Below are 21,827 nucleotides of genomic sequence, written 5' to 3'. Positions count from 1 at the left end.
CACAATAATCCGCACCACTCCAGTCCATCTTTTATCGTCTTGAAAAGCAAAAAGACTACTGTGTGTTTGTAATAAACAAATACATTATTAAGGTGTTTTAACTTTAAACCATCCCTTCTGGCCAATCTATGAGTCCATAATCCTCAATAACACTTCTTCCAGTGAAAAAGTCCATCCTCTGTTGTCCTATTGTCCTCTGTTGACATATTTGTTTAGATTTTGGACTGATTTTTTCTTGTAAACAGTGCTTGATCTGTGCATATTTCTTGCCTGATTCAGACAAGACGGCTTCTTTTTTTATTGGAGAAAGAAATATTATGGATAGAGGAAGCAACAGTTTGAAGTTAAGAATGTCTTTATGATGAATTTGTTTCAAGCACGCAGCTTTTCCCGTCACAAGAGGTTAACTGATGGACTGGAGTGATGTGGATTATTGTGATGTTTTTACCAGCTGTTTGGACTCTCATTCTGACGGCACCCATTCACTGCAGAGGAGAGGATTCATTGGTGAGCAAGAGATGCAATGAAACATTTCTCCAAATCTGTTTGGATGAAGAATCAAACTCACTACATCTTGGATCATCTGAGGATGAGTACATTTTCATCATCATTTCATCATCAGTTTTAATTTTGGGGTGAACTATTCCTTTAAAAATGGTGTAACCTAATGAAGTCAGGTTCAATCTGACAAATTATATATTTTTGACTTGAATAGTTACAGTAAATGTAGATGTGGAACCACATTAAACACATTTTTGATATCCAGAGAGTGAAACCCCATTATATTGAGACATTAATGGCCACACATGTGTTTCCCATTAGAAAGGTCCTTCACAGACAAAGATGTCCTACAATAGCCATGTGTCGGTGTGCTGGAGGCCGTACAGGAGACCCTTTACAATAAAATGTACAAGATTTATGCATTTTGGTTGCAATTGGTGTGTAAATAACCATTGATGATGCCAGATAACAACAATTTACCAAAACCGATAATCGGATTTAAATTTAGAGGGTGGACAAGAAAAAATTACAATAAAATGTACAAGATTTATGCATTTTGGTTGCAATTGGTGTGTAAATAAGCATTGATGATGCCAGATAACAACAATTTACCAAAACCGATAATCGGATTTAAATTTAGAGGGTGGACAAGAAAAAAATGTCTGATTACTTTGGATTGATACTAAAGGGAAACTATTTATAAAGGTCTCAGGCATCCTACAGTGTAACTCTGAATGTAATACAGATGTAGACTTATTAGACTTGACATTTGTTTCCGTGCAGTGGTGTAATGATTTTAACGGCGTGGATAAACATGGTTTAGCAAGAGGAGATGAGAGTATCTTGAATATTTTTCAGCACATTGACCTTTGGTTGCTACATGCCTATACTGTAATAATAACTTAAGCAGCGTGTTTGCCAGCAAGTTCCAATAGCACTAAACCCCACTGCCTTCTGCGACACAACATAGGCTGCCAGTATCTTGCTCTGGGAGCAAAATGCTGCTGGAATGTTTCGATTGGGCTGCCAGCTGAGAAAGGGTACTGTGCACATATGTTTCCTACTCCAGCTCTGTTGGGCAGCTTTGAGACATCCCATCCCATCCCAGGACCGCTGCAGGGTACAGAAGCTCTGTTTACCATCCTCAAATGTTTCCAGAGTGTATGCGGTGATATAACAAGCACAGTAAAGCAAAATGGCAGGTTTAAACAAAAGGCATCTTTCCATGTAAAGTCATTACAGAAGCTCCAGCAGTCTTGTTTTGATTCCAGTGGTTGGTTGGGATCCAAAAATGGCAAGTCTGTTCTGATAGGCTCATGTATGGGGGAAAAATACAATGCTAAATGTAAACAATAAAATGCAATGAACCATATAATTGTGAGTTGATGATTAAACAAATTAAATAGGTTTTACAACTTTTAAAGACCCCATGAAATTAAAATAAAAATGTTATTGCTTTTAGTCCATGTGTGCTAGCTTTAAGTTACTGTACATGTTAGTGTACCTTTAAAGGGGTCATCGGATGCAAAATACAAGTTGTTTGAACATACATGTGTGTTGGAAGTGTGTGTACACAACCATCCTATAATGATAAAAATCCACCCAGTGGTTTTTAAAATCCCCTTTCTCAAATCAGGCTGTTCTGAGATTCCTGTCTGAATGACGTAGTTGTGTACTTAGACCTGCCCTGAGTAAACTGTCATCAGTCCATCATTGTGTCGACTCCGATACAGGGGAAGACAAGATGTATCCGATTAAGCGATTGAAGTGTTTAGTTATCGTGGCCTAATGGTTAGAGAGTCGGACTCGTAATCCAAAGGTTGCGGGTTCGAGTCTCCGGCCGGCAGGAATTGTAGGTGGGGGGAGTGAATGTCCAGCGCTCTCTCCACCCTCAATACCACGACTGAGGTGCCCTTGAGCAAGGCACCGAACCCCCAACTGCTCCCCGGGCGCCGCAGCATAAATGGCTGCCCACTGCTCCGGGTGTGTGTTCACGGTGTGTGTGTGTTCACTGCTGTGTGTGTGCACGTTGGATGGGTTAAATGCAGAGCACGAATTCCGAGTATGGGTCACCATACTTGGCTGAATGTCACTTCACTATTGGATGTAATAATGAATATAGCAGTCGTCATTTTCTCCAGACATCTGAGCCGCTGAAGATGCAGAGGATTTAAGTTGCTTTCATTTTGAAGGGAATGCGCCGATCCCCGATCTACATAAATGCGTCTATGTTCGCGCGTGTTATTTTACTTACAAGAAAAAACTCAGTTTGCAGTGTGAATGTGGTGCGTATTTTTTCCACACCCATGTTAACGGATTAGAGCAGGGCTATTCAGTTAGTTTCATTTGAGGGTCTTATTATCAAACTGAAAATTTGAAGGGGGCCAAGGGGGTAGGGGCCATCCCTATAAAATTTGAAATTAAATAGAAATCTAAAACCTATAAAAGGTTAACATTAGTGCTTTCTGTCAATTGATTAAAAAATAATAAATCACACATTTCTCTGTAATTAATCATGATTAGCCGCATATTTATATTGTCATAATTTCACATTGAACGTCCAAATTAATGTAGAAACAACATAAAGATACTATATTTTAAATATGTTTTTAATGGCATCTTTTTACTAAGTAGCCTATTATTAATGAAGCATTGATAATGAAGCATTATTTCTGACCCGAGTTTGAGCCTGCCTTTTGCCGTACTTTTTTTTTCTCCCTTTTCAAATCTCATATTGCATCAGAAATGCATTTATTTTAAATAAAACTGAACGAAATAATCAAAAAGTTGAAAATAAAGTATCGGGTAGAGTTAGGGTAGGTGTAAGGAGAGCTTTATTGTCCCAATGAGGTGGCATCCGTTTAATAATTTGAATTAAAATTATAATTTATTATTGCGTACTGTTTTATTATGTACTACAATACTGAGGTGCAGATAATTGCTACTATTTTCAATAAGTAGTATAAATAGCAGAAAATCTTGCTATTTTAACAATGTAAATAGAATCTATAGCTATTTGAACTTAGTGTAAATAGCATCGATAGCTAAAAAACATGCTATTTGCACTTAGATATTGAATAAATTATTCTCTAATCTCACTTTTAATGTTGATTCATTTGTTTATAGGTCTATAGCTTTTTATAAAAATAAAAAAAACCCGATTTCAACCTGTTCTTGCCATGAAAACAGACCATTTTTAAAATCTATTGAATTTTTCGATATGTAAATGAATGATCCTATTTGGATCATAATCCTGTAAGGATACATTAATTTAATGTTATTTAAGCAATTTGTAAGTGCAAATAAAATTAGTGACTGCAGGGGGACTTCAATCAGTAACATGCAGGGAATGTGGAGAAATTATTTAGTCATGAATAATGAGAACAAGCAGACTTTTAAATGAACATCTGAGTGAGACTTTTAATTGCCACACATTAATCACCACATTATGACAATCCACCACATTGTGAACTCAGCTCAGTGAACCGACAAATTGGCTTGTAACAGACAGAGCAAACTACATTCAAGGGCACTCTATGGCTACAAAATGGTCATTTTTATTAAGAAATATGCAGACAGTGATCTTTGGTTCTTCACAAAATATCTTTGGAATGATATAACAAATAATCTGCACAAGTTTACATTATAGACCATGGGAAATGAAGACATAAATTTGGTCTGTTTTCTTTATTTTTTATTTTTTTATGTGCCCAAATAGCATTTGTTCCAGCTTGAACCATGCAAACATGCTACAGGTATATCAAATACAACCAAATCATTACAAAAACAATAAAAAGAAATACAAAATGTTAACAGCAAGTCTTGAACCAACATCTGATTTAAATAATTCAGACTGAAATTCCAAAACAGAAGTCGAATGAATATCCAAAACATATGAAGTGCCATAACAAACTGCTGTCATGAATCTGTGATATTTTGAAAGCACCGCTCTTCATCCAAGGGTCTTTGGCACACGAAAAAAGTCACAATCTTGCAATGCTGAACTGTTTTCCATTTTCAGCATTATGTACTTTGTTGCCTGGATTTTCTTAGCCTTTAATTATCTCTCCACTGTGTGTTCCCATCCTTTTGAAGTGGTGAGGTTAAAATGAACCACAGTTTTACTTTGTAGAGCTATGTTTACGGGGCACGAGACATTGTTCTGCTGGTATAACTTCTCAGGACCTTCTGGAAGAGATCATCTGTAATGTAGCAAGACGTATATTAAGATTCATTCTCTTTCATTTTTTTCCCAGTGCAATCACATTTGGAAATATATCTGGTTCATTAATTGCATTAATGTGGAAAAAAGTTATTGAACAATGCATACGTACCATTATTCATTACTTGAGTCCCAGCCTGGGATCAAAAATTGAGAAGATATATTTCATTTATTTTGACAATACAAGCACAAAAATATATGTACAAAAAGCTAGCAAACAAGTTATTAAATATTGACACTGATCTACTAGTAAATAATAGTTTATGATATACTAACCCTCGCAGCAGAGGTGCGTCTGATTGTTGAGCCTACAGCCTGGTCACTCATAATTTTAGGAGCTACAACAAAGTGGAATATCACACTGTTATGAAGCTCTGAAATGAGATTGCTTTTATCATAAAGTTTAAGAAAAACTGGTTTATGACTTACGCAGTGGTTTTATGATTACATCAACAACATGTACAACTCCATTGGTAGCCATCAGGTCAGTCTCGACAACAGGCACCCTGTTCACGTATACGGTGGAGTTACGCTGAAGGAGATAAAAAGATCAGAATGAAATGCAAGAATTATGCTTCCATTATTCAAAAGTTAAGCTCGTGTTATTGTTTATGGTACACAAAATATATATAATTTTTTTTTTTTTTTAAATGACAGCACATATATTTTAAATGAGACACACGAGTAATTAAATAATGCCAAAAAATATTATTTTTTTGAGTGAACTGAGCATATAAATATACACTACCATTCAAAAGTTTGGGGTCAGTAAGATTTAAGCAAAAAGAAGAAATGAATGCTATTAATAGTGACAGCAAAGACATTTATCGCGTTTATGTTACAAATGGTTTCTATTTTAAATAAATACTGATCTTTTGAACTTTCTATTTATGAAAGAATCCTGAAAAAAAAGATTCTTGTGCAGTAAATCAGAATATTAGAATGATTTCTGAAGGATCATGTGACACTGAAGACTGGAGTAACGATGCTGAAAATTCCAGAATTTTATAATGTAATAATATTTCCCAATATTACTGATTTTTCTTTATTTTAGATCAAATAAATGCATACTTGGTGAACATAAGAGACTTCTTTCATAAACATACCAGCGCCAGACTTTTGAACAGCAGTGTACCAATATAACTTCTATTAAAGATACAGAATCTAAAAAGCATTTGTTGACTTAATAATAAGATGAAATTGATTGTTGAGTACTGACAGTGCCTAACTCCAGTTTATCTCCTGTCAGGGGCTTCACTCTGGTGTGTGAGGTCACAGCGCCGCTGACCAGGAACTCTTCACCAATGTGGTATCTCAGAAGGTTTGCCAGCTCCTTGGGGTCTCCTATGTACAAAATAGCAAGAACACAACAGATGTAGGTACACAAACACTGATTACAGAATTCCCATCAAAACAAATCTGACTAGTTAGTGTGTAATCATGCCCTGAACATCTGGTTTTCTAACACATATGGTACACAGTAGACATTACTCATGAGTCTGTTGAGGTCGACGGGAGGCATTGCTCTGAAAGCAGCATTGGTGGGGGCAAAGAAGGTGTAGGTCCCTTTTTTGTTCAGGATCTCGGTCAGGCCTGCTCTCTGAATGGCGCCAACCAAAGTGCTGTGGATGAGAGGTCATTAATGCACATTATTAGGAGTGTATCTTTAGGCGATAGAAGATTTATTTTTTAAATAAGTTATTTTTTAACTAAAACTAAAACCATAAAAAATAATTCTTTACTTGAAATAAAATAAACGCTAACTGAAATAATATATAATGAAATAATAATAATTTTGAATGAAATAATAATCAATATATTTTCAGTTAGTTTTCAATTAATGCACTAAAATAACAAAAGCTAAAATGGATATAGAAATGTATAAATACAGAATAAAATAATAATAGAATAGTAATATAGAATAAAAAACATAGACATATTTTTAAAAAATTACAAAATTACTAAAACTTTAACTAAAAATAAAAAACTGAAAATATAAAATTAAAAAGTGAATCAAAATATTAATATAAACTAAAATAGTATCTCAGTGATACTAAAATAATACTGTTCCAAGCCCATACAGCTATATGTCTTGTGTGGAATACAACACGTGAATTTAAAAATGTTGTCTTGTTTCCAGATAATGAAAAGCACATGGCATTTGGGCCGTCGAGCTCCAAAAAGCACTGTAAAAACATCATAAAATTAGACTATACCATTCAATAGCTTTGGTTTGCTGGTGCCTTTTGACACCAAATGCAATTTGTTCGCAACTGTCTTCTGACCAAATGCCACTCACATCAGTGGGGCCACATCTGATTCAACTTCAAGATGTTCTTATGTCCTAGCACTGAATATACAGTAGATAGCCATACTGGTTTGGAATGACATTCAAGTGAGAAATTGATACCGGAATTGATTTAACTGTCCAGTTAAAACATCACTGTGAGGATTTTCGTCACTATGCTTACCTGAAACGATCATCTGCCTTCAGGACGTCCATGACAGTTCCCATGGGGGGTGCCAGGATCTTGTCAACGATGAACATATTTGCATAGCGGCCATTTTTATCATGTGCAGCAATGCAGGCGTTCTCAATGCACAGGCTCTGCAAAGTGAAACGGTTAGGGTTATTGGTTATACAGATCAGCACATTTGTTTCAAAGCTCACTTTTCTCACAAGACAGATGATGCATGGAAAACGTTAAGGTGATCCAAAGGAGAGGTTTCCGGTGGTCTGTGAATTCCATTACAAAGCAGAAATGTGAGAGCGCAGACTGAACTATACCAGCCTCGCTGCCAGCTATAACATCGCTAGAAATAAAAAACGTGGCTCTTATGTGTGTTTGATGGATTGGGATGGGAAATGGGGAGTTTCATAATGCAAGATGTAGACAAGAAGGATTTATTTCCTTCACCGTTGTCATGAAAATGAAAAGCATTGATCTGTTGTTCATTGATTGATATTGATTGATTTTGTTCAGTATAGATCGATATCAATGTTTCATTTAAAAATAGCTGCCTGGATTTGTGTTTCTGTTGAATTATTCCCATATGTATAATTCAAGACTTACATTTCTGAACACAAACACTCTAAGTTTCAATCCACCAAGCGTCTCCAACTCCTGCCCATGGTAAAGGTTCTTAGAGGAAAACCTCTCCTTGAGAATGTGGTTTCTCAGCAGTTTCTTCAGGTCGGGTGTCATGGCCAAACTCTTGTCTGCACACAAATTACACAATTACAGTTATTTCAGAGTTTCTTAAGGCACAGTTGCTACTGTAGCTCAAAGAAAATGGAGTGATCCAACCTTTAAAAGCATCGTCCAGTGGAGCTAATAAAGTCAAAGCCTCGGAGCCAATCAGATGATCAGTAAGACCGGCATCTTTAAAAAGCTTGGAGGCTGTAGTAACAACGGATCCCTCTGCAAGCTCCACGAGGGTCTTGGCTAAAAGTAAATAAATGAAAAAAACAAAAAAAACAGTACAGCTTTAAAAATATTTCAAATTATATGTACAATATATATGTATGCAACAATAACAATAATACATTTTAATATTTAAATATGCAAATATCATGTATTGCTAATTCATTAAATTTGAATATTTAAATGTACATATTTCATGCATTGCTAATTTATAAAAAATCATTAAAGGAAAGGTTAGGCCAAGTATGGTGACCCATACTCGGAATTTGTGCTCTGCATTTAACCCATCCAAGTGTACACACTCAGCAGTGAACACACACACACTCAGCAGTGAACACACACACACTCAGCAGTGAACACACACACAGTAGTGAACATACACCAGAAGCAGTGGGCAGCCAATGGGAGCAGTTGGGGGTTCGGCGCCTTGCTCAAGGGTCTCACCTCAGTCGTGGTATTGAGGGTGGAGAGAGTGTTGGTTATTTACTCCCCCCACCTACAATCCCTGCCAGACCTGAGACTCGAACCCACGACCTTCAGGTTACAAGTCCAACTCTCTATCCATTAGGCCACAATCCATGACACGTGTCTTTTTGTACTTTGTATTATGCTCTTTTTGTATCATTATAAATTATCAGAACATAATAAAAAGTTCCTATTATCTGATTTTCTGCCCTCATAATAAATAAATGACAAATAAATAAATCAGCATGAATTAATTTAGAAATGAATACATATAAATGTATATAATGTATATAATAGAATATGTGTAATCAAATCATTGTATGTATCAATTGAATTTTTAAAATATTTATCATTTTTTAATAAATTAACATTAAAAAAGTGTGTCATGACATTGACATTTAGGCCAGAGTTACTAACAGCTTCCATCAGCGCAAACCTACTTTTTGTTTCCCTCTCAGAAGCTAAATTTATGGTAGGAGAGTATTTAAATGAATAATGCAAGTTTTACTAAGGTTTTAGTAAACCAAAAAATAATGTTTTAGTAAACCAAAAAATAATGCAAGTTTTACTAAGGTTTTTAAAACCAAAAACCAATTTGTTGGTTTTTATGCCGTAATTTAACAGCCAAAAAAGCATGTCTTAAACCAGATGCTAATGTGCGCTGCTCTTGTTAGATTGCATTGGTCATTATAGAAATATGATCCGGCTGTGTCTGTGTTCTTTATTTCATGCGTTGAACTTTCCACTCCCATCTGTGCTTTTATGGGATTGCGCTCTCACACTAATTTGCCCTGTTTAGCAAATCTGGCCCTAAGATCTTTTAAAGATCAAACCTGAGTCAGGGATAAGAAGTTCGTTGATGTAGTGAATGACTCCATTGGTTCCAAGCTTGTCTCTCTGCGTGACGATGGCTTTGCCGTTGATGGTCATCTCATCGCCATCGCAGCCGACTTCCAGCACAGTGCCCTGCAGGGTCTCCAGGGGTGTTCCAGCCACAATGGACTCAGAGCAGTGCAGGTTCTTCAGAATGTGGTAATTCAGCAGATCTAAAGTGGACCAAAAAATGATGACTAGATGACAATATCAGCACAACTGTGCTACTGGAGAAACCATGACAAATGTTCTGGAAACAAAAATGAAACTGTTGTTGCAACATCTGGGAATTTTATGGCGTTACACTTACATGAACTCAAATAGTTCCTATTTTTTCTACATGCTTCTGCTCTTATTATGCATGATTCTCAAGTATGCATTATTCCTAACCAAACGTTTGTTTTCATAATCTTTTAGCACAGTCTAATAGCTTGCTTGGATTCTGAAACGATTTTCCTGCTTGGCTGACATTACGAACAAATCCCTCTTACTTTTCAGTGGCTTCTTCCAACCACCTGGCTCCATTCTGCTATAGACAAACGCCTACTTTTCACAATCCAGCCAATTCCCAATGGATACAATTAAACCCCACGCACCATTTTTTCTCTTTCAATATCCAGTTTCACTCAGAAATGCATCATATTTGGAAGTAAAATGAAAATTGCTTCATGCTGAAAAAGAGCAAAAGTACCTTTGAGAGCAACAGGGTCTCCCAAAATTCTAGTCAGCGTTTCTGGAGGAATCTTCTCAAAGGCTTCATTGGTTGGAGCAAAGATGGTGTAGGAACCCTCGTTCTCCAACAGATTGGTGAGACCAGCAGCAGCAACCGCAGTCTAAATGAAAAGCAAAGGAGGTCGTTCAATGGACTTTGCACTATTTATACTACTAAATGCCTACTGAACCAGCGATCCAATAACGATATAAGATCTACCCGTAGAGTGTCCAGGTCATCATCGGTGTCAATCAAAGAGTTGACATTATTGGTAATGGCGGTGATGACTCTGTCAACAACATGCACAATTCCATTGGTGGCATGCTGGTCTGTCTTCACAAGCCTTGCACAGTTCACTGTAACAATCTGCAACAAAACTTATGATTGGTAAAGTACACAAAACCTCACAGCAAATCACTTGGAATATACACTAGTTGACACAAATCTCAACAGCATTAAATAACCATAGGTAAACAACATATTTCCATTGAGAGCATCTAAACAAGACTCTTGTTGGTTCAAGCAGCACTGATGGTTTCAACCAAACTGGACTTACTCCATTAGAATAATGGTGGATGTGAACATCAAAGTCTTGATACATGGAGGCGAACGAAACGCCATGCTTAAGATCGTCAGAAGTCAAGCGTTTGTTGATCATGTGGTAGTGCAGAGCGTTGAGGAGTTCAATGTTGACGTTGCTCACCAGGGCATCCAGAATTTCCTACAACACATTTTGAAATGACATTGAGTTTATCTTGATATTTTTTGCTGTTTTTAGAGTTATAATGATTTTTGGGAACACTGCCTTGCCTAAAATGACAGGAAACTCTTTATTTCTTCTACATGATCTATGGAGATGCACTAGTGGGAACTCACAATGGGAAGTGCAGCCCAAGCCTCATTGCTTGGAGCAAAGAATGTGAAGCTGCCGGGACCTTCGATCTCCTCCTGCAATTTCGCTCTTTCAGAGTACATCTTGGTAGTAGTGGCTCCAACCACACCCAAGGTTTTATAGATGTTCACCAGAGGTAGGGCTTTGAAAATAAATCAATTTTTTTTATTGTTATACCATAACAAACCTCTTTTTATGCACACAATTTATCATTACGTACCTGCTGGACAGCCTTTTTCTCCAATCACCTTCTCATAACCAGGACAGCACTCATAGCTGACCACCCTACAAAGAAATTTAAAAAAATATCACTTCATTGGATTTCATAGAAGATTCTGTACAGATCCCATCGGAAATGGGAGTTCTTCAGGAACTTCTACAGGAAATCAGGTCTATATTTCTCTCTTTATTACTGTGAGGGCTGAAGGACTGTGACAAGCAACACACTCCTCGATGCGTTTTAAAGTGCATGGCTTAAGCTATACTGTACTTCTTCTTTTTATTTTGTGCCAGGTATTTCCATAATAAATAAGGTCTGTGCTGGAGTTGGTCTTAGAGGATCATAAAATCTAATTTCCTTTGGTAGCTGAAGAATCCAGAGGTACGGTATGGGCCAGGGAAACTCCTGAGAGGGAAGTATAACACCAGCAGTTCTGCCAATAAAAACAATGGGAAATTCCTAGGAACCACCATGCAAAGGTGCAATAATTGGGTTACTGAAGATTGACATATAGCTTTCCTTAGACGTTTCCTTTTCTGAAAAAATTTTATGATCTCTTACTAATGCAGTTAATATTTATATGCATAATCACTTTTTACCAGTTCACTATTACTAACTCACAACTAAAAAAGGTTTGTTTGTCCAAGAAATAAACATTGCATTATTTCATAAGGGTAAAAAGGGTTTTACAATGACACAGTGCTTGTATTGAGACTAAATAATGACTACTAAATCTATTTCAGAGCCATTACTAGACTATAGGCTTCAATGAAAAATAAATTTATTTTGCATAATTCTTTTTCTTCCCATATCATGATGACTTACAGTTTTTTGACATAAGATATTTTGGTGAAGAACACTTGAGGATACTTTGATGATATATTCCATGGTATGCTCATTTAGAGAAGGAGGAATTTGAGTTATATTTTTTTTAAGTTTGTTGACTTACTAATCTCAACAAATTGTTAGCATACAATCTTGAGCAACCCACAGCATCTTAGATGGAGATAGAGTGGAAAGCTAGAAGGCAAATCTAAACAAAAGGCAACAATCCTAACATTCAGGCATGGCACAGACTTGTAAAACACACGGAAGAGGAAAGCAGATTGAACTGATTATCAAAACAGATGGTAACTCAACTCCTGTTTGTCCTCTGCCAACATAAGCAAAGCTGGTAGCCATGGATTTCTGACAAAATAAACAGCTAGGCCACATAAGTTACATATTGTGCACTTTCAAGTGGTGAGACAAGAGGTTCCAGTAAGCATTGTGACAACTGTATTATGTTGAAATCTATATTTAGCATCTGGGTGGTCATCTGATTCATCATTTGCTTCTTCTAAAATGTCTCACTTCCTTATATCAGAAGTGCCAATATAATTTTCAAGGCATAATTTCAAAGACAAGGCATAAATGTTTATCATATTTTAAAGGTTTGCTGAAATCATCCAATCATATTATCACCATTATATATCAATATAACCATTACAATTACTGATATTCAGCAAAAAATATTTCTGTGGAAATAAAGTGCCTGAACCAGGAGGCTAGCAAAAAGAGAGCACTGGGGAGTAATTTGTGAAAAAAGTTACTGGTCTCTCCTCAAGTGACCTGGAAACGTCCTGTTCCACAGCACTGACCTTTATGAACCAATCATACAAAGAGTGCAATTGTTCCCACAAAATTCCTCCAACCCCAAACTTCGAAACCCCAAAGAAACTCTGTAAATCAAGTAAACTTAAGTGTCACAGAACCCAACCTTGGGCTTTACTGAGTAAGGCAAATCCTTTCACTGCAAGGTTCAACATTTTTTTCCTCACAGAAATCGAATGGAAAACTCCTTGAGATCTGGTCTCAATGATTTGTGTGTGTTTGGGGGTACAAGACTTTCAGGAGTCCCAACTGAAGTCATTTCCTAAAAGCATCCAAGCACCCACAGCAACTCTGACTTCCTTCTTGCTTTCTTGAGGACGGCTATGAAAGAAACTCTGTTTAAACATGGGGAGATGAATAAAACAAGTCCTTCTGTGTCTCAAGATTTTCCTGTGCGATTTTAAATCTAGTTCTTGAGCAGACGACAGATTGCCAAACAGACGGCATATGAAAGAAAAAATAACAATGTATGACTAATAACAGGCAAAATCAGTTAATTAATAGACAAAATGGGGCAAAAAAGACAAAATAATTCTAGTCGTTCTCCCACAACATTAAATTTTTTAAAAATGTAAACTACTGTTCAAAAGTTTGGGGTCAGTAAGACCTTTTTTTGGGGAAAAACTAATACTCTTATTCAGTATGATGCATTAAATTGATCAAAAGAGGCACCCGCAAGTTTCCACAAAAATATAATGCAGCACAACTGTTTCCAACACTGATAATAATCAGAAATGTTTCTTCAGCAGCAAATCAGCATATTAGAATGGTTTCTGAAGGATCATGTAACACTGAAGAATGGAGTAATGATTTATCTTTGTACCACAGGCATAAAGTACATTTCAAAATACATTCAAATGGAAAAGTGTTATTTTATATTGCAATAATATTTCACAATTTGAATATTTATATGCATGATATAGGGTATCACAAAGTCTCACCTAACCAGAATACACTAGGATACCTTCTGCACACTAAACAACCCCCAACACTTGTTGGTGTACCTTATGTAAGCAACATTAATCTGTTTCATAATGTCTCCAAATCTAGACGCACATAAATATTCCAGACTCAATTCCAAATTCCAGCATGCTTAATAAGCATCCACCATATCCTGTGCCAAAACATCAGCTTCAATTACACCCTTATTAAATCTGTGATTTAATTTATCATTTAAAGTTTAATTTCTGCATTGTAGACACTGAATATGCGGTTCCTCCTGAACTCTAATATATTTGTCTGTGGTATGTTCGTGTAACCAATAACACCCTTTACCCCTGTGGGGACATCAAGTGGTTGTCAATCAAACAGCGTTGCTACAAAGTTGTAATTGTGATCCAGGTCTTAGTGCACTGAAGAGCTTTCAGACAGAACGGCACTCAGATTTGTCAGCCTCGCATTAATGCACTGTTCAGGATGTTAGTCAATTTAACCCCACGAAGACTGAAGCCAATTACCAAGAGACATATGGTAACCATTACTACACAACATTCTTCTATATCTACTGTCAACTTGAACTCAAATACCCTGTTCACTGTTCCATTATATAGCTGCTAGATACAAAAGAAAATGCTTCATGTGTCTATATGTATAAATGTATAACTTTACCAGCTACACAGCTGATGGATATATACTACTGACTGAAAGATGTCAAAGTGCTCTTCAACACACAACTTGCGAAAGCTTGTAGAAACACTAGTTAACACTCATTAACACTTTAACAAGACATTTCCTCTTCAGGACTTCAAAAGGCTACTATTTTAGAATATGAATATATGTGATGAATCCCCCTGGATAATAGTAATCATTTATGACATCCTGTCCTGCTCATCAAAGCACATATAGATGATGCTTTTTAAATTCCTTACAGTTAGAAAGGTGATTACAATCTTTTATTTTTCAATATAAGTTTATTCACATAAATATCTCAGCACATTCAGGTAGTTTAAATGAAATAGTCTGTAATAAACTTTAATCTAGTTATATAAATGTGGGGAAAAGACTCTTGCATGACAACTGGTGAAACATTTTCCATCTAGTTATGTCCTGAGAGAGTTTTTCCTCTCCAACTTAAAAAGACAATGGTATTTGATCTAAGAGCTATTCATTGAATCCAGTACACTGGTTCATATACGTTTAGCACAGTAAAATAATATATTTGAAAAATGCTGTTATCCTGATAGATAGATAGATAGATAGATAGATAGATAGATAGATAGATAGATAGATAGATAGATAGATAGATAGATAGATAGATAGATAGATAGATAGATAGATAGATATTTTCATTTATTAAGATATCGGTGGTAACTCACGTTGGTTTGCCACATATTTTGCGGTGATACCATTGCTTGCAGTTGGTGAAGTACTTCTTATCTGTTCCTTGAATCTTCTGCATAGCACAAACATTGGTGCTGCAACACAAATCAAATAAAAACAGCTTTCTTTAAATGTTCCTAACATGCACCAAATGCTCAATGCATGCACTAAAGAAGAAAAAGTTTTTCAGTGATGTTGGGAAAATTATCCAAATGTAGGGTTGCGTTTAAACCAGAAGGCCTTTATTTGTGTTTCAAATCAAATTTAGTGCACACAATAGTTATCTGCCTTTATGATAATCAATGCAAGAATCAAGAGTATATGATCCCTGCGGAACTGCTCTTACCCATGAGCTCTTCCTCTTATCCTGCTGTGCTGAAGAACCGCTTGATACGGGGTTTTCGCGGCGAAAACGGTCGCGATTAAGGTGATAGCCAGAGCACACAAAGTTAAGCGCTTCATCTCGCGTCCCTGCAAGCGCACTCCAGAGCGGCGCTGCGCGCGGCAGAGTCCGGCTTAAATACCGAGACCCCGGTGCTCAGGGAGGGGCTTGAGACGACCAGAAACACGACACTTTCACTCACACCATGACTTATAACACTCAATAGAATAACTCACTTGTAAAGATTTTATTTGTAATAGGCTATACTGTATGTTATACTCCTATAATTATTTAATATAGTTAAACCGACAACTGTGCATAAAGTAATTGAGTGCAAAATGAAAGTAAAATGAAGTAAATATAGCCTATAGCTTCTATAAAGCCTTTTCAATAGCCTAACCTATTCTTATATGTAAAAGTACAGTAGTAGACTATCATTAAAAATAGTCGTGCAAATGTGCATTATTGTAGTCTAAATATACATTGGAAAAAATAATGATCTGTTGATACTTGATTTATTTTTATTTTAATCATTTTAATGAATTAGTCGTTACAAAAACAAATTGCAATCCGATAAAAGAAATATTTTCTTTAAATAAAATAAATGTAATAACCATATGGTAAAACTAGCTTATTAGCAGGGAATATGAGCTGCCATATGGGTTAAATGTGTAACCCCTGCTGGGTAAAATCAGCAAACCAGCATGTGTCCTCTCCTGTATTTACCCAGCAGTGCATTACCCCCCCCCCCCCCCCCCCCCAAAAAAAAAACCCCATTGGGTTATTTTTAACCCAGCATTTGTGATACCTTGATAATTCACCATATTTTGATTGCATCAGAATTCTTAAATAGCATGGGATATGGTAGCAATTGTTCAAATCTGTTGGTTTGCATACTTGCTGTGTCTAATGGACCTCAGTTCTGACCTCTAAAGACTGAATTACAGGAAAGAAACACACCTATTCTGGAACTATAATATTACCTGATAAACCTCACCAAAATAGCTCGCACATCACTTGAACAGTCAAATCAAAATACTTCAAAAGCACTCTTAATTTAAGCATTAATAAAACACCTATGTCTGGTTTAGGTGTGCTTAGACTTTTCAAAACATTGGCACTCACTTTCAACACAAAGAATGCCTTTTTAATATTTTAATTTATTAAACTAAACCCCAAAAAGCCAGAAAACTCATTATCTTTTCTTCAATTTCCCCCAAAAGCAGCACAAATGGCATTTGTGCATCAAATCCATTGCAGAATGCCTTACTGCAAAACTTTTCTTTTAAATTAGTTTCCAATAAGCATTTAATTGCACAATAAAGAGGTCAAGTTTCCAATCCAGTTGAGGAAATGGGACAATAAACACTCGGTTTCAAAAATAACATTTAATTCCATCAGTTAATTTGTTAAGCATTTTTAATGTACACTGTAAAAAATAAGTGTAATTTTAACTGTAAAATTTTGTAAAAATGCTACTGAAAGAAACAACTGTTAATATGTTAACAGTGAGTTCCTGTACTATATACAGGGAAAAACTGTAAAAGATCTAACCAGACATTACATGTAATTTTACAGTAAAATGCTGTTAATTTGACAGTTTTTAGAAGTAAAAATAACTTTGAGCTTTGATTCTTCACGTGGCTTTCTCGTTTACCACCTGCGTTATTATGGTGGTCGTCAGTATGTTTTTAATAGCAGTGTGTGTTGTTGAATTTACTGGTTTACATTCAAATTTCCCTGTTTTGTTCTGTAAATGTGTTTTTCTGTATTTTTTACAAAATTGTTCTGGCAACAGCTGCCAGAATTATTTAGTAAAAACTACAGATTTTTTTTTACAGTGTAGCGTGGGAGTTATGTGGCTAGTTACATAATCAAATCCACTACTGTAAACCAATAAATAAGTGAGAAACTCATAATTAAATAATGCTGATACAGCAGATTTTGCCAAAAATACAAGAGATGATCTAAAGTAAACATTGTGTCGATGGCAGGAGATGGTCTATGTTTGGAAAGGCTATTCTTTCTTATTTTCTTTTACAGTAAGGCTGGCACGTGGTCTATTTTGGGGCTACCCTATAAATCTAGCAGCAGTGGTTAATGAGCGCTCCTCATATCTCTAGAGCGGCCGATGCTCCATTAGCTGTGTGGTATTTAGAGAGGTGATTCCTCCTGAGTGGCTTGAGGAGGGATATTCCCTTGTTGTGCTGCATGTGCATTAAAGCCTTACTTTTATATCACGACTTTGTTTTTGAAGTTGATTGAATAACAGGAACATCCTACCTGAACCATAATGGGGTTATTTTCCGATCTTGATTTTCTTTCCTTGTATAAAAGCAGCAGGGATCCAGGATGCTGCATGTTACTGTAGACCTTTATGATGCAGATGCTTGCCACGTCAAATATCATATCATATACTGTATACAGCCTGCCAAACATGTTTGGACATTGGTTTAACCATGGGTTTAATTAATCTTTTGCACTTTTTTGCAATTAAGTTATGAATTATTTCTAATTACGTCAACTATTTAAATTTTACAAACTTTTTTTTCTTGGTTAGGTGGACATTGAAGACAACATTAAGGGGAACATTCCATTATATTATTTTGAAAACATAATGGGAATGCTACTTTTGAATGAACGTTCTATTAATGTTACTGAGAGAACCTTTCCAGAATGTTAGCCAGAGTGGCCTGTTAGATGTGAATAACTTACCTGCTATAATCACATGTCGAGAGACTCATTTTGATTTGATTCTAGGATCAAAGAGGAAAATATCAAACATTTTGATCACAGACATCCTCTGGAGAACTATTTGAAACCTTTTGCAACAAACCTCCCAATCTGTTACTTCAATCTCCCTTTTCATACATAATAAACATAAATCTTTCTTGTTTCTACAGGTTTTGAAATTTTACACAATACAAATCCAGTCTCCAATTCTTATCTGATGTTAATAACATTTCAGTGAATGCCATCTGTTTAATGCGTTGTCAACAAACAAGAAAATCTCCATAAAAAGTGTTTAATCTGTAGTAAAAAAAGACTCAACAATGATTGGCAGTCTAAGTTACTCACTATTTTGTATTTGTTATTTCACGTCAGAAATGAAATATGGCACATTACCTTGTTGAGGTCTGTTTCTTCTATTACTTTTTATGGCCGTGTCCAGAAGTTGCCATGGGGCCGAGTGTTTAATGTTCAGCTCGGCTTCATCCAGGGAAGAGCACATTCCTTTGCTCTGAAACCTCCAGAGGGAGAAGGAATACCCAATTGCCCTTTGAATTTTGATACCTCAATGCTTCAGATGCCCAATTCCATTCCATTTGATATCTATCCTATTGTGTGCTAATATAGTGTGAGCTCTCCTTTGAATTTTCTCAGTGCCTTTTTCACATTTCACAATTATTCGTTCTTTCCATTGCTGATTCAACACCCGGGTGTCAACAGAATCATTTGTAATGGATTGAAAAATGCCCACGCAGTATCTTGTATCACTACAGCTTTCCATATCAAGCCACAGGAATGGGGAATAGGTTACCTTAAGGGGAAACAATTAAGTGTGTTTTTCCACTCTCCTTGGGGTACCAGTGGTCTCCTTAGCGTCTGGCATTACTTCCTGCTTCCAAGAGCAGGCTAACTGAAGCCAGAAAACTATTTAGCAAACAGTAATGTTGACTCTAACACAATATTTAAAAAGAAAACTAATGGGCATGAAAACAGTATGTGTGGTATCACAGGAAAGACATAACAGGGGCTATGTGTATAAGAGCAAATTTTCATGGTTACTCCATAAGTTGCATGGATCCTGTTATAAACAGTCCGAGAGCATCTTTTCGGTCCAGCTGATGAATCAGAAATCTGCTGAAATAATTCTAAATGTACTTTGTTTAGTACCCAATGTCAAGAGTTATTTTATTCTTAGATGTTCTTGGACTGCATCATCCCACGATGTCTATGTTTATGCCAACGTCAGAGAAAAACGGCTTTTTATCATACTTCAAGTGACATCAAATTTCCAGAGCAATTGACATGCCATTATTATTGCTCACTTCTGTTTAGATAGAGCTACTGTCTCACACTGAAAAAAAGTTAAGAACGTGTTATTCCTTTAAAGTGCATTTCAATATCGCTCTAAGTGAAAATCAAGGTTTCCAGTTTAAAACTGTTTTGTTCAGTTTGTCTAAAAGCAAATAATTCCCACAGGAAAAGAAAAATAATAATGAAATAAAAAAAAGAATCAATTTTAAGCACACTGAAAAAATGAAAGACTTTAACAGTATTTTCTTGCAAAATGAAAACTAAAGTATTTTCTTGTAATAATCTTTTATTTAGTAACAACTTTGAAAAATATATATTTTTTGCTGTGCAGTATTTCATATTATAGTACTTTTACAGAATACTGATGTGCAGGCATATTGGCTAGTTTAACTGAAATTATTGCAGGTTTTATTTACCTTTTTGGCTGTTTTTTCCCTGCATATTTTGAAAATACATCTCAATCATGAAGGTCTTTCAAAGTTGTCTTCATTCATAAGTAAACTAAATTAAACAAAATGTTTTTAGTTTCATCTTAAACGAATATCTCACCCACAAATGAAAAAGTTTGGGATGCAATTACCTACATCAAGTAATATTTTGTCTTATGTCTAAAGACAATATATATCAAGTGCATGGTCTTTATAATAAATAATCTTCTTTTACTTTTTGAATAAATGTATTTGTTCTTAATAAATAATTTTTTAATGAATATTAAATCAAATCTAAGGTTCAGTTAAAAAAATGAAGAAAGACAAATATATATGGCTCACTGTAATAAAATAAATATGTAAAATAAAAGAAAAACTACAGGCAGCTCATTATCTATTAATTTTTACGGACATTTCCATTAACTCTAAAACTCTAAAACAATGTAATGCATGTGTAAAATTCAAAATACAGGTAAAATACCTTTAAAAAATAAATATAAGTATTCTTAGATTAGAAAAAAATCTTTCAAATTATACAGTACATTTTTACAGATTTTTTGACAAATTAATGTTTCTTTCAAAATTGGTCCAAAGCATAATTTCTCTTTCAGTGTAATGCTACTCTTCATAAAAAGAAAACTGTTGACAAAGTAGAAATATCAGCCATAATAATGTTTTTTAAAGTGGGAAAATGACTGAGAGTTTATGTTTTAATGAAATAAGAGGGACTCTATTTGTGCAGCTTTGTATCTGAAACAGGATCAGGTTACTAAGGCTGATGCCTCGAGGGAAAAGGTCAACATAACATGCTTTTGTGGACCTTCGCTCTCAGGATTCCCTTAATATTTGTTTTTGCCAGTATGGTAAAGTTCAATCGGTCATATACTTCCACTAGAAAAAAGTCCAGCTGAACCTCTCAGTGCTTAATGCACTCCACAACCACTTAAACTTCAACCACAATATATTTCAGTGGCAGTGATGTTTAGACATGTGTGAGACGTGCCATACTGAATGCCCTGGTTTGACCCCGATGGAATGAATCAGTCTACAGTGATCCCTTGTTAGGCCACATTACAGGACAGGGAAAGAGGAGAGTCTGTGTGATCTCATGACCCTGCCACATGGAGACGGAGGAGGAGGAGGAGGAGGCTGAGATCATCGCAAAATATTCCAGCAACACACAGCAAAGCCTTTCTGGACAGCTGGACCGTGCATATACGAGGATAAATGCAAAATATGGATATGGAGGTGGTCAGTATAAAGATAACAGCAGGGGTAATCTAACAGTGGTTCAATAAATACCCCACTAAAGACATAATTTAATGTGCCTTCACCTCAATGTAAACAGAGTGATGAAGGGTACATAGTGATTTGTATTGGTGCAGTATGTTTTTTTTTGCATCCCAATGCAGTGTTTCTCAACCTTTGAGACTCCAAGCCCCCCCAATATCCACAACAATATTCAAATGACCCCTGTGCATACTATGTAATATGTTAATAGAAGTATCCATAGATTATAATAAATAACTAAAATAATTCTTACTAAAGAGTTTCAGAATGACAAAAGTTTCTCCAGGGATCCCTCTCCTTTTAACCAATGAATTTACGTGACTTCTCCAGTTATGTGATCATAAATATTTTATGACAATATATTTTTTAGCTTGGCATCAAAAACATATATCCTAATAAAAATG

At 35.8% G+C, this 21,827-nt stretch overlaps 1 protein-coding gene across 1 annotated transcript; it reads right to left on the bottom strand.

Moving 5' to 3' along the window:
• Positions 1-3,894: 3,894 nt before the first annotated feature.
• LOC306883056 (transforming growth factor-beta-induced protein ig-h3-like) lies at positions 3,895-15,851 on the bottom strand. The gene is made up of 17 exons (XM_079438124.1): positions 15,629-15,851; positions 15,279-15,377; positions 11,311-11,375; positions 11,075-11,232; positions 10,755-10,919; positions 10,418-10,564; positions 10,178-10,319; positions 9,447-9,659; positions 8,032-8,169; positions 7,798-7,943; positions 7,195-7,331; positions 6,215-6,345; positions 5,943-6,067; positions 5,153-5,255; positions 5,000-5,061; positions 4,836-4,860; positions 3,895-4,703 (listed from the first exon to the last, which is right to left on the bottom strand). Exons 1-17 carry the CDS (start codon positions 15,742-15,744, stop codon positions 4,642-4,644), a joined length of 2,034 nt encoding a protein of 677 aa, XP_079294250.1. The 5' UTR covers positions 15,745-15,851; the 3' UTR covers positions 3,895-4,641.
• Positions 15,852-21,827: the final 5,976 nt, after the last annotated feature.

This window comes from Barbus barbus (assembly GCF_936440315.1).
Source record: "Barbus barbus genome assembly, chromosome: 17".
Taxonomy (NCBI): Eukaryota; Metazoa; Chordata; class Actinopteri; order Cypriniformes; family Cyprinidae; genus Barbus; species Barbus barbus.
Note: the sequence above shows the minus strand (reverse complement) of the source record. Positions and strands in the feature narration are given on the sequence as shown.